At 39.7% G+C, this 13770-nt stretch overlaps 2 protein-coding genes across 5 annotated transcripts in view; one reads left to right on the plus strand and one right to left on the minus strand.

Annotated features, from left to right (window-relative positions):
• The window catches only part of LOC307015161 (uncharacterized protein), a 77269-nt gene that overhangs the window by 62932 nt on the left and 567 nt on the right, over positions 1–13770 (plus strand). Inside the window, exons 8-9 of one of the 3 annotated variants that reach the window (XM_079643601.1) lie at positions 1108–1211; positions 2515–2593. In XM_079643601.1, the coding sequence (XP_079499727.1) occupies positions 1108–1211; positions 2515–2593 (183 nt within the window). Of the gene's footprint in view, positions 1–1107; positions 1212–2488; positions 2594–13770 lie in introns of those variants that run through there. The other 2 variants (XM_079643602.1, XM_079643603.1) reach the window with 2 other exon arrangements.
• ramp2 (receptor (G protein-coupled) activity modifying protein 2) lies at positions 5771–10391 on the minus strand. 2 transcript variants are annotated; one of them, XM_079646337.1, is made up of 4 exons: positions 10196–10391; positions 9531–9593; positions 7368–7545; positions 5771–7270 (listed from the first exon to the last, which is right to left on the minus strand). In XM_079646337.1, the coding sequence occupies exons 1-4, from the start codon at positions 10353–10355 to the stop codon at positions 7021–7023; spliced, it is 651 nt and encodes a 216-aa protein (XP_079502463.1). In that variant the 5' UTR covers positions 10356–10391; the 3' UTR covers positions 5771–7020. The 2 variants fall into 2 exon arrangements, with proteins under 2 accessions (XP_079502463.1, XP_079502462.1); XM_079646336.1 differs by having other exon boundaries at positions 9531–9596; positions 10196–10387.

The following is a 13770-nucleotide window of genomic DNA, read 5'->3' on the forward strand; positions in this document are numbered from 1 at the left end:
TAAAAAGTCAGACATTTCCCTGAAGGTCTATATTATTACATGTAATTTGTTAGACGCTTTTATCCAAAGCAACTTACATACATTCAGTACTGTGGACAATCCCCACAGGAGCAATTTGGCATGAAGTGTCTTGCCCAGCGACACAACAACATTGGGACACGAACTTGCTATCCCCTGATTCAAAGTCCAGCACTCTATCCACTGGGCCACAGCAGTATGTGTCAATAGGAAACTGATTGCACACAAGTTTGCCAAATTATCTATTAACAGTGTTGTGTTCACTGCTCTTTTCCCCTAAAGTAAAGACAAAATGAATCAAACAGGATAACAATGATCCTGATTCTGATTTAGCCAACCCCCTCTTGTTGTTTCCCAGGTAGTTTAATTGGACCAGCTGCAGCTCCAGGCCTTTTTTTCACGGATAAATCTCTCAGGATCTTCTTCAAACTGGAAATGACCTTCACAGGTGCAGGGAGACGCCCTGCTCCTTTTCCTGTTATTGTCGGAAAACTAAATAATATTCCTGCCTCTCGTCACTCTGGCATGGGTTGTCCATGCTCTGTATTTCTTTGAGTTTAATGTGACTGATCAAGCTGCAGTTTTGATGTCAAACCTACTTGAAAGTACAGTGATCTGCTGCCAGCGTGGTGTCATCCAGCTGCAGGGTCAGCTCTGACACAGCGGTGCCAGCTGCTGGATCTCACACAACAAACTAATTATTCATGTCACACGCAATGACTCGCATCGATGGGTGCAATCTTTTAATTCTCATCAAGAGTGGCACGTCTACAGTCGCAAATGCTCAAAAATACAACAGGTAGTGAGACAAATGTATAATGCAAACATATTTTTAGGAATGAATACATCTTTAAATCCAATTAGGTATCAATAACTCATCAATAGCACCTCCAGGAATCTGACTGACTCTAGCTACCAAGTAACGGTTGACCTGCTGTCGCCGATGTTACCGAATGCTCCTTCATATGAAGCAGTGAAGCTCACACTAACAGCCACCTGCGTCCCCAGCCACACCACTGAGTCTGCCAAAGGAAGCAGCGGTTGATGTACAGATGCCATTACCCGCTGTCCTTCCATCCACTCTGCCAGATCCCTGGGACATACCAGTCATCGGCTCCTACTGGGAGAAGACCTGGAGGCCCTGACACGCTCCAGAGCCAAACCTGCACCTGGAGACGCAGCTGCTGCTCTGGGTGAGAACTGCAGAGATCACACCCAAACATTTCCCTTCTAGAATTGCAAAGATAACATATGTAACCGGTGTTGATACGCGGTGTCTGCATTGTGTTTCTTTTGTTGGAAGAGACCCGAGTAAGCATACCGTTGAGCCGATCTCTGTTTATTTACTGACAACAGATACTGTATATAACAAATCAGTTGTTATTAAATTAGTTTTCCCTCACACTGACTCCTCTCAAGTGGAACACATTCACAAAACGTGAAGGACACAATATGAAGGGGGGGAAGTCCCCAACAAAAAAATCTTCTGTGTACAGTGACTGCATTTTTGAGGTTCCGCCCACTGATTTCAGACCTAGTCAGGTATTTAAAGTTTAGTAAAGGAAGAACACAGAATTATTCAATACAAAACACTGTGTGATTATAACAAATTAATTACAAAGAAATATTTGACACCAAACAACACTGCATATTTACAATTGTTACACATATATCCATTGTGTCATTAATAGTTTCTTATCTTTTGACCACACAGTAAAACTGAAAGGCTGTTAAGCCTCAGTTTTAAGCTTAGATTTAAAATGAATAACTAATTTCACCAATTAATTCAGTATCTGTTATATAAAATATTTACTTTTTCTTGTCAACAAAGTTCCCAAGGTTCAACATATTCCTAGTTTCTTTTTCCCCATTTTTCCTATCTAGGCTACTAATTTACTGTCAGATTTTACAAAACAAAATATATCTGGAGGACTTCAAATATTCTCCCTGGTCCATTCCAGAAAGCAGTTTCAACCCCACAGCATCAAGTCCCCCTCTTCGGTGTCAGCACAGATCATTGAATCCGAGGCCCATGGGATTGTGTTCAGATCAGCAGATTAATATCCAAGTTGAGGCATCTCAAAATGTTAGATTATTGCGCTGTGGCATAGCTGAAGGACTGGAACATAACCTATTGGCCTCATGTACTCCCTTGAAGGATCCCTAGTGATATAAAACTTCACAGTACTGTTGCAACAGATACAGATCTATCAAGCACACCAGTGTTTATATAATAAGCTTTTACGGTTGCTAACTTTTTAATTTATTTTCTTTTAGATTTGTACATTCCTTAAACCCTAGAACTGTCTTTAAATCATTACAGTATGTGGTTTTCTTCAGAATGAAAATGATCCCACGATAGTTGCCTGTACATCCATGTTCTCAAAAACAAACTTCTATTATTTAGTTTGAAATACTCTAACCGATTTCAGTTTGCCAAAATGTAAATAAATGTAATGTTTTATTCCAGCTAACTCACTGTCTCCATGCCAACAGTATACATCCTGAGTAGACAGGGGGAGTGTAGTTGTCTATGGACTAAGAAGGACTTGATATACTACAGAACATACAGTAGGTAAGTTTATTCTCGTCTTTATTTAATAGTTTACTGTTCTTCCTTGACCGCCATGCCATGCTGAATGCACAACATATTTTCTATATAAAGAGATATTTGTATGTTGTAGCAATATTGCTCAAGTGGTCAAGTTAACCATGGCTGGAATGACAGTCATGTTAATAATCATAATAATAATACATTTTTATTTAAGGGCGCCTTTCATAACACCCAAGAACACCATACAATTTAATATACTCTAAGAGGTTAAAAGCACCAACAGGCAAGGAGACAATCAAAGTGGACACAAAAAATAGGAACAGGTGGGCACTAAAGTGAGTAGGCTAATTTGAACAGGTGGGTTTTCAATTGGGATTTGGTCGGTTGCTTAGTATAATGTAAGACCACTTCTGTCACAATATCACCTCACACCGCTAGAGGGCAGGGTTTCCTGACTGAACACAAACTCATACATTGTAAATTATGGGTTTTTCACTAAACACATGGCTAGGGGTGTAACGGTTCCCAGAATTCACAGTTCGGTATGTAGGCCTACCTCGGTTTGGGGGTCATGGTTCGGTACAACAAGAAAAAGCAAAAAAAAGTCCCAAATCGATAATTCCAGGTTTGTTTTTTATTTATTTTTGAACAGTAGTGAAAGTTTCAGTTTAAAAATAAGGAACTCTAACATTTTGAATAATTAACTTTATTACACAGTTACAAACAAACCACAAACAGTACCACACACACTCAGATGGCCATATTATCTATAATAGATGTCAAACAAAAAGGTTCAATAAGCTGTAAAACTAAAAAGATATTTTTGAAAATATTACAAAATAAATAATACAATAGTGTTTCAAATCACAATCAATAAAAACCGGGGTCCTCTACTATTTAATAAGGGCGCAGCATAGCCGTTGAAAAACATACAAAATCTTCCGTTATTTATTTTGGTCTCTCGGCTTTCATGTCTATGGTCTAAACAGCAGGGATAAACTGTTGAACTTCCGTTGTCTTTTGCCGGGCTCCGGTGATTGCCAAATCTGGATGATGCCTTCTGATATGATTTAGCATGTTTGGCTTGTGTTACCATTAGTATACCGCACCGCTGTCGAACAACGCCGGTTGTCCTCGTCTGATCCACCACTCGCACTCCATCTGTATTGTAGTCCACAGGGAACCCGAAATGTTCCCACACAGCTGATTTAAAAGAAGCAGGTGGGTCTTCTAGCTCCTGTGTTATTTGAAATTGCCATACTAACTTTTCTTCTTCTTGTATTTTGCTCGTTTTGTTGTGTTTTCTTCTTCTCCTTCTTTTGTTGTTTAAGGGCAGCTCTCAGCTATTAGGCGCAATATCGCTCCCTGGATTATATATATTGTAGTGCAGTGATTCTCAAACTTTTTTCAATAATGATCCACCTTTGAAAAAAAAATTCAGCCAAGTACCCCCCTGATCAACACAAAAACTATTTGTTAGGGGGAAAAAGCCTATATAAATTATTATTTACAACAACATTGTAACTGAGAAACACTTAAATGCTACATTTCAAATGTTTACAATCCATCCCTAAATTCATGGCACACCAATTTTAAAATCATGCAATAACACTAAGAAATTAGTTGCATTGAGTGAGAAACATGGGCTTGTGCTTTACATGGGCTTTTGATCTTTGTCATTCTGACAGGGAGGCAACTGCAGTTACACTTCGTGTTTTGAAATATGTGTAACTCTATTAATATAAAACCCACACTGCTCAAACTTTGTTACTTTTCCTAAAAATTGGTGTATTCATCTATTTATTTGTTTATTTTGGGGAATGAAGAGAAAAAAATATAAGAGCGTATACCATTACCTACCGCCAAAAGGGATTTTGACCCCTCTTATAAACATAATGCATAATGCTGCTATACTTTGCGGCCACACCCCGTTGCCAAGCCAGTTGTTTAGGTGTCATTTGATAAGCAGGCAGTCATATAATTAACTAGAACTAGCTAGATCTGATGGATTTGGACATAAACGCGAGAGAGAGATCAGAGATCAGCTGCTGCTGACAGAGACATGCAGCTCTGCCGGGTCACAGCTCCGCCGCTGTGACAGACCGGTGAGCGGAGCAAAAAACACACTGAGTTAGACCTTACATACTTTTATCTACTCTGGAACTAGCTAAACTAGTTATAAATATGTTTATTCTTTACTGTCGGGTCACTTATTACAGGTTCAGCGAGCTGCATGAGGCTGTCAGGAGAGGAAAGCAGAGTTTATTTTTTATTATCCAAAATTACTGTAAACTTTTGAATAAAGTAGTTCATCTACTATTAGTAGTTTGTTTAAATGTATTACTTATGTTGTTTTTTTCATTAACATAAAATAAATCTCACGTAGCCGACCCCCTGAAGTACTCCAACGTACCCCTAGGGGTCAGTGTACCCCCATTTGAGAACCACTGGTGTTAGATACTGCCCTGAATGACAGACTTTTTTCCCAATAGTAAAAAAAAGGCGTATTTGTCGTGTGACTGCGTGCACCGAACCGTGACGTCCGAACCGTGGCGGTACGGGACGAATACGGATACCGTTACACCCCTATGAGGCAATGTGAATAATAAAAAGTGATTTATTGTTTTCACACCCACATGATTGGAAATGGTTACTGACTTGCTGGAACAATAAGGAGTAACACTGAATTAGAGGAGATCAGAAGGGGGTGGGAACGAGGATGACCCGACTTCTAGAGAGGAAGAAGGTCACCAAACACACTTTCCCACCCAGCCCTGTCAGACGCACACTCACACGTACACAACTTTATACAGTCTATGATACACTAACACAGGCCCACCCTGCAGTGTTGTGTTTGCCAGATGAGGGTGTGATACATGACTGCTGTCACTGCTTCCTTCACTACATCAGCACTTGCTCAGACTAGCAACTGCACCCCAAAATACTGCTCACTGAAGATACAGTGAAACACTACCTGAAGCACAAAACAATGCCATCTGCACCGCACTCAAGGGAAACGGGGTGTTTAATCAAATACTGACAAAGGTTAAAGGGTGTTTTTGCCAGAATTATGTGGCAACTCTGTTGTATCTTAATGAACACAAGCTGGAATTAATCAGCCTTATTTTATGTTATGATGGCTAGTTTGGTTGGTTTTCCTTTCTCTGACACTCTAGATAAGTAAGAATAAGCAACAGCCACAATCCAACAGTATATTTAATTGCTTTAAATATAAAAAAAGTATATAAAAATACATACAGTAAATTGTTTGAGAGCAGTCTGATTGTGTTTTTTTCAGAGGGTAAAGTAAGGACAATATATAAAACAGTATATAAATACACCTTTTGTTACAAATCTGAAAGCCATTACATTGACTTTATCGTCATTCAAGATTGAACATTACACGGAAATCATGATTCAGGTGAAAGATAAATATTTTATCTTTGTGTCTTCTCTCAGTGTTCATCGCCATGCTGCACAGAATATTAGTCTGTCTGTCTGTCTGTCTGTCAGTCAGTCAGTCAGTCAGTCAGTCAGTCATTCAGTCAGTCAGTCTGTCTGTCTGTCTGTCAGTGGTTATGTTAATAATGATTACGCTTCAATTAGCTCATCACATGGTCATGAAGATTATCATTGTTGGACTGGGGAAAGTGCTGAGGGGTTTTCAGCTGCTCAAAGATATACCTGGAAATAAATCCCCCTTTCTCATGGTGTCCCATCAGTAACATAAAACCATGCCTATATTATGACTCACATCACCAGGTCCATACATCACACTATACTTATTTACCTGTCTTTTTTTTTACACATATAGATTACCCTTTTCCTCTGCATAAACACGTTTGAATTAGTGGCTCAAAGCAGGGTAGAAAAACTGCATAAGAAGAGTTCCAGAGTTCAGTACTAAAAATGACCTTGTCTTTTATCAACACAACTGCTATCCAACATAATGCGGAGTGTCAATACAAATACATTTTGACTTTTGCAAGCTCCGAAGCTTTTGTCAACATAACCCTGAATTGTGGGTTTTCCAGTAAAAAGAATCTAGCTCTGTTTTCACAACAGCAAAGTTAGAGCAAAAGATACGTGTTCAGATATCGAGTTGGTAGGTTGAAAACAACATTTTTGTCACAGAACGGTACAGAATTGTTTATAACATAGATTTTATCACAGTGTTCCTGTCAGCATCAGGGAGGTTGTTGTTGAACAGAATCAGTTATTTTGATGATAGTCAATCTACATCAGTGTCGCCTTCTCGGTTTCCTCTGCCGCGTATATCTTAGATTTCATTTGAATTTTGGAGTGCAGAAAGGTTCAGTCCTCTGCAAGATCACTGGTGAGATGAAAGTGCATCTGAAGCTTTTCTGAAAGATTGCTTTAGTCTTCAGGTTGGGATAGGAGGGTGAGTGTAGGTGAAAAATATGATATCCTTCAAGTAGAGCTGACCTTTAGGAGCTGCCATCCCCATTCTTGGTCTTGAGCACTACTAGGCTAACCATGAGAGGGATCAGGCAGATGGGAGTTATCACCAGGGCCATGACAATGACTGGGGGGGGGTCACTGAGCTCCTCTGAGGGACATTCCTTGAAAAAACTGGAGTGGATGTCCACAAACGTCTGTTCCACCAGTGGGTTTGGCCATGGGATCATGAGACAGTCAGATATCTCCTCCGTGCAATGGCTTAGGTTACTATAATAGCTGCAGACAGAAAACATGATTCAGACATCAGCACAAATTAAAAAATATATATATATAAAAAAGGAAAATACTCCTCAGATAATCACATAATACTCACTTGCTCACATTGCCCCAAGTGCACCAGTTAGTGCTTTTCATTGATGTCATTGCCTCATTGAATTTGGGGATACACACACTTTGAAGCAGATTGTGAAGGCACACCATTGTTGGTCCACCAAAGAATTCCTGACAGATGCTGTAATAGTCCCTACAAATGTAAGAATTAGCCCCACCAGCTGCATGAATGAAAAATAATAGAATGAGAGCGAGTTAAAGAGACGTCAGAGAGAAAAATGACAGAGAAAAGTTAGATTTAAAAAACTTTAAATCAGACATTATTGTTGACTTTTGGCAGTTCAGGCAAAACCCTCTGCCATTCATAATTCAGTCCATTCAATAAGTTATACAATAAGACATAGAGTACATAATAGCAGTCTTCAATGCAAAGACTCATGTCTGTTTTAGCTCATGAGTTACTTTGCATGTCTTGTACTAAAGCAGGCATTTGCAGCTGTGGAAGAGAGACCACACACTTACCGCAGAGAAAGGAGAGGAATACCCCAATGAAACCAAGTGCTCCCTTCATGTCAGAAAAAATGAATAAAGGTGCGTTTTCCCCAACCGGCAACCATGTATAATAAACCTAAACTTGTTAGACTGTGTACAGCGAGGCATAACAGGAAACCCGACAGGATGGAAGAGTCGCAGTGTAACCTTCGGTTACCAGATGTCCAAATAGTGTTACCCGCGGTTACCAGATGTTCTGCGAAGATCTGTCTGACGGGCCTGCGCCTTGGCAGCAGCTCTTCCCCTCTCCAACACACGTTTCTTTAGGATTTTCTTTCTTTTTAAAGGGGTGGAGGCAACAAAGATTGTCCTCTCCATTCTCCCAAATAAAAGGGAGCACACCCAAGCTGGGCTGGACTCACATCTGAAAACCCTTTACTCTTTAACTCTTGTTCTGCTTTTTAGTCTCAGTTTCTCACAGTCGAGGGCCTGGCCAGCTCACAGCATGTGATTTATTTGCCTTTTGGGCTGCCTCTGCCAAATAGGAAACATAAGTAAACATTTAGGGCTTAGCGTTTTGGGGTGGATTTAATCATGACTCTGCAGGGTGTTGTGCGCAGACAGCCATGATTTCGTTTTTAGGTAAATTTTTCCCAACCTGGAAGAAGTTATTAGTCATAGCTAATGAAGTGTTTGAAGGGCCAACTAACGGATATATTTCTCCACAAGTGTGGGAAAACTTGAGTGTGCTATATCTGTAAGGTAGTTTCTCACTGTCAACACTTGTGACTTTAAAGAGCAGTGTCAGAGAGTGGGTTTTATTGATTGAATGAAAAATTGAATCCATGGTTTATGTTTTCTTTCGACAAACTTGTCCATTTATGTCACCAAACCCACATGTTGGGCCTCTCACAACATCTGTTTGCCGAGCAGCATTTTGATTTAGTAATGACATCAGGAAATGTGTCTTTTCAGCAGGGGAGGAGCTCAGAGTTGGGGGGAGTTTGCAGGGGGAGGGAAGGGGACAATCAGGGGAAAGAAAAAAAGGGAAGGCTCTGGAGGAGGAACAGTGAAAGGGGCGCTGCTCCAAAGTTCCAGTTGTTTCACAACCTAGAGTTCATGCGTGGATCAGACCCGTTGCATGGGGTGAATTACGAACAAATTCAGGAAGTTCAGCTAGGTGGGGTCTGTTCATAATGAGGTTTGAGTTAACCTCTGGTCCCAAACCACTGTGGGCCTCGTGTCTACTGCTGTTGACCCTCACTGGTGGAGACCTCCCCAAGAGTTGTTTTTGGATTCTCATGATAGGACACACAAGGAGATCTTGGCAGAAACCAGGATCACTGTGCTCTGCTTTCTGTGTTTGTCAATTTCAGGCCAAGCTAATTAATTTCAAGAAATGAGCCAAAAGAATCCCCCAGTCGACACAAGTATATAATCACTGTTTAAAGAGTCAAATAAAGTAGCCTAAATTGTATTCATGTATTTCTGTTGTTATTTAGGTAAGGTTAAATTAAAAGCAGACAATTGACAGAATCACCTTCGGAGACTCAGACATGTAGTTTAGTCTATAGTAAGGTCAAATGCAAAAACAAAGTTGAAACTTGCTGGCAACAGTCTCATCTGTTGACAATAGCCTGTAGAGAAAGGGGGTCATGTTAGTCCAAGTAGTTGTGGTTATGTATAATTCTTTTTTTTCTTACAGTACACGTACCTATTGTTGTGGCTGGTTGTGCTGTTAACTGCTCATCTACCAGACAAACCACTGATGTGCACCCTGCTGTGACAGAAATACAACAAAGTTAGAACTGAATATAGGAATAAATGTGTAAAAGTAAAAAATAAATAAAACAGTCCAACAGCAATCATGAAATGTATTTAGACAATTGTGTATACTAAAACTGCAGCACCCAAGAAGAGTGGGAAAAGGAAATAACAAAAAAATAAACATTAGGAAGTTAACAGGTCAAGGCATCCTCCCTTTGTCTGCTAATACTTTCAGGGAAATCTTGACATATATTACCAGGACACAAAAACACCCTCAAACAAGAAAAAAATATCTTAGTTAATAAATGGGAGCACCAAATGATGCCTTGTTCATTAAACAAAATGTAATATTATAATGGTAATTCTAAATAACAACAACTATCATTATTAGTAAAACACACATTTGTTCATCCGCTGGCTCAAAAATATTCTATGACCCTGAAACCAAACTGTTTAACGTTCAAACTCAATCACGAGACTTGCTAAGCTCCTTTTTTAGAGCCACTCAATCACTGAAAGCCCCCCAGCATTCCTCTTGAGGTGAGAGAGAGGGCAAGTAAAGAATTGTAATCATAAGTGTGAAGAAATGGACAGCATAAATCCTCTACTTACCCCAGATGAGAAGAGTCACAAAACAGCCAGAAAACCTAAGTGAGGAACTAGTGGCTGTCATTTTGCCTGACAATGCTCTGTCCGTCTTCCCTGGTGGGTAGGGATTACATATCTCAACCTTTCTGCAGGAAGGCTCTATAAAACAACAGGAAGCCCTCATTTCCTAGGATGGGCGGATTCACACAATGGGACAGAAAGCCTGTGATAAGGTTGGAACTACTGTGGTCCACCATCACCCGCTCCCCCTTTTTATCTATTTATTTCTCTCATCCAACCCTGTGCTTTCAAAAAGAGAGCCCCACCCTCTCATTTAGCTCTCTCCCACTTTATGTATTTAGCTTTTGATACATACTTTTATAAATATGTGCAATACTTGGATGTCATTAATGTGATCTCACACCGAATGAGACTAAAAACATGTGAGGCGCTGGACAAAAAAATGATTAATGCCGCAATTGGAATATCTGACAACTTGTTTATGTTGTGAATGTTTTGTTTCAAGTGTTCCTTGGACCAATAATTGTGTGCTGAGTAATTCTATCACCGGCAGCTGTAGAGCCAGCTAACAACATAAAAGACATGCATGATTCCCAACTATTATGAGATATTTGTTTTTTTGATCCAAAGAGCTCCTGTTGGAAAGATGTTAAAGGTCCCATGTCATGCTTTTCTGGTTATTACCCGTCCCCTTGTGTGCTACAGTATGTAGCTTTTTATGCATGTAAACAGTCTGCAAAGTCACAAACCCTCAAAGTACTCTAACACAGAAAAGACCTGTCTATGCTGCCCCAGAACGCCTCGTTTGAGATTTCTCTTTTTCCATTGTTTTCTTCTTGGGGATAGTGACGTATTTGGGTATAGTGACGTTACGTCCGCAGAGCCGTTACGTTTGGACCAATCCGCGGACTTCCTCACAAACACACACTCGGTGGGACGTTGCGAGGCTCGCTGCTGCGAGGAGCGGACAGTGTGAGCTGGCTCACTGGTGTGAGAAGGCGAGACAGCGAGACACCGCGGAACTCAACCTGAGCACACACAAAAACTCCCAGCAAGGCTGCGGGTGTGTGTGTGTTTCCGGCTGGGCTTCGCTCTTTCTCGCTGTCTCGCAGACGGCCACTGGGCTCACAGGGAGGGGGGGACATTACTATACAGAGATGCTGTATGAGAAACCAATGTGAGTTTGGAAAATTGCACAACATAAATCTATTTTAGTATACCTCAACAATGGAATTATAATCAGTAGAAATGGCCATGACATGGGATCTTTAATGCTGTGTAACGTCTTGATTAGCAGGCTCTTACTTACTACAACTGATCATAGAGATTTTACATCTTAAAAACCCATGATGCATAGCCAATGAATAGTACACGTAAACAAGTTAAATATCAAGCGTATTCAAAAGCTAACAAGTCACATTTATACATAATAAAGGCAAGGCAAGTTTATTTACATAGAACCTTTCAACACAAATTCACAATTCAAAGTGCTTTACAAAAATGAAAAAAGGAACAAAAGAACATTTTGAGATCAAAAGTGAAATAGAAATGGTCTGGCTAAATGGCCATAAATATATATCATAAGCAGACTAATATACCACCCCTGTGTGCATAGTCAAAACCTAGTTAGAAAATACATTAAGTACTTAGAAACATTTATAAATGTATGCATTAAAGGCTGCAATTACAAGTTAATGACAAAAGGTATAAACAGTATAGTGTACGACTTTGTAAGACATTTTAAATGAGGGCTCATGAGATATATTGTCTCGTCTATCCATTTTCTTTCCATGTCAAAACTTTGCTCCTACACTACGCACAATGCAACTCAATTGCAGACATTTTTGTTGGATGTTTGGTTTGTTACAGAATATACATTTAAACAAATGTAGCCTAAATGTAGCACAAACCCTAAAGCGGAAATGAGGAGTAACATTTTTCAACTTCCAGCCTCAACATTCACTGAGTCAAGTGACATAACTTGAGGCGATAAATCAGATTTGGTTTGGCTGTTTATTGGATCTGTTGTAGATCTGTTGTCTTTAGGGAGGCTTCTATTGTTATTTGTTGTAGAGCATGATTTACTCTACAGTGTAGTGCTAGTGAGTGAGGAATATGCCTTTCATATCTGTGTTGTGTTTCACCATCTGATGACAAGCAACCAGTCCCCCCCACCGCTGTATCTGACGTCAGTCGGTCTGGTAAAAAGAGGCGTCAGGGGTCTCCATTATGAGTGTTGCACTCACTCACGTCACTGAAGGATGAGTGCTCTTTCTCAGCTGCTGGACCTGGGACTGAGCCAGCTAGCTCTGGGACAAAATTGCTTCAACATTTCATTTTAGAAAAAGGAGGCCACTTTTCTATGCAACTGGTTGAATTTTTAAAACCCAACAAACAGACAGTTAATACATTTGCATTACTCTTCAGTATTAGTGCGTAAAATAATAGAATGGATTGCCTGCAAGGAGGGGACTACTATTGAGAGCTAAAATAAGTGATTGTTTACTTGGCACATGTCTCTCTATGAAGAAATACTTCCTACATTGAATACAATAGTTTAAATGACTTGAGTTAAGTATGTCATCAGCTACTTTGCTAACCTTTTATCTGCAAGCCTTTCTCACAGATTATAAAAGCTGCACTACATTTGATCTGAGTTCCACAATAGACAAGTGCCAAGACCAACAGACAATGTTTACATTAACCACAATGAAACACTTCCCACTGATCATGATAAACAGCCATGCTCTCCAAACTTAAACGTGTGTTTGCTTTTGTTTGACGGGTCGGTATCAACATAGCACGAGCTACTGTGGACAGGCCAAACATGCTGTATCATCTGAGATACTTTTGCTCACTGCATGCATAATTACTAACCAATAATTCACGCATAAAGCAGAAACCGAGAGGAGAAATCATCAACAGAAGCATGGTATTCAGAGAGAAAAACACAGAGGCAGTCATGGTTAAGCATAACATAAGACTTAACCATGTCAAGTTTTTGTATCCAAATAAGAACATGTGTATATGAGATGTTGTGTCATGGGATGAAAAAAGCTGGATAGCGCCATCTTGTGTGCCAGAGGAGTAGCATCTCTGTGGTTTCCTTTGATCCATCAGGCTAAGGGTTTATTTTGCAAAAAGGACATTTAGAACTGTTGTGAATATTCATCAATTACCATCCATATTTTCACAGTCTTTATGATATGATTCAGGGTTACATTTAAAAGTAAAGCCAATACCCTACATTGATGTTTGACTTTTTGCACTTGTATATCAACACCCAAATACAAAAATAAGATGAATTTAAAAAAGAGAGTAACGGTTCTTTGCAGAACACTTAAAAGGAGTTGACTTGTCTTCAAAAGCCACAAAGGCTAAGGTTAAATCAAAAGTGAATATCTTATATTAAAAATAAATTAAACTCTAGTTTTTGTGAAGTTCCCTGTTTCTAGGTCTATCTTCCACACCAATTCAACATGAGACATATCTCGATTTACCTAAAACTTATTTTAAAAAGTCAGGTCATTTCTCAAACACTTTGCATATTGCATATGTTGCTATTCTCTTTGAGGTTA

Source organism: Notothenia rossii (genome assembly GCF_949606895.1).
Source record: "Notothenia rossii genome assembly, chromosome: 8".
Lineage (NCBI taxonomy): Eukaryota > Metazoa > Chordata > Actinopteri > Perciformes > Nototheniidae > Notothenia > Notothenia rossii.

Bases quoted from the DNA above. Each gene is read 5' to 3' on its own strand.
- ramp2 (XM_079646336.1), bottom strand. From the start codon at position 10,355: ATGAGGGCTTCCTGTTGTTTTATAGAGCCTTCCTGCAGAAAGGTTGAG. The intron at 9,597-10,195 runs GTAAGTAGAGGA...TTTCTGTCACAG, and splicing joins TGTGACTCTTCTCATCTGGG to CAGGGTGCACATCAGTGGTT. The intron at 7,271-7,367 runs GTGAGTATTATG...TTCTGTCTGCAG, and splicing joins ACTTGGGGCAATGTGAGCAA to CTATTATAGTAACCTAAGCC.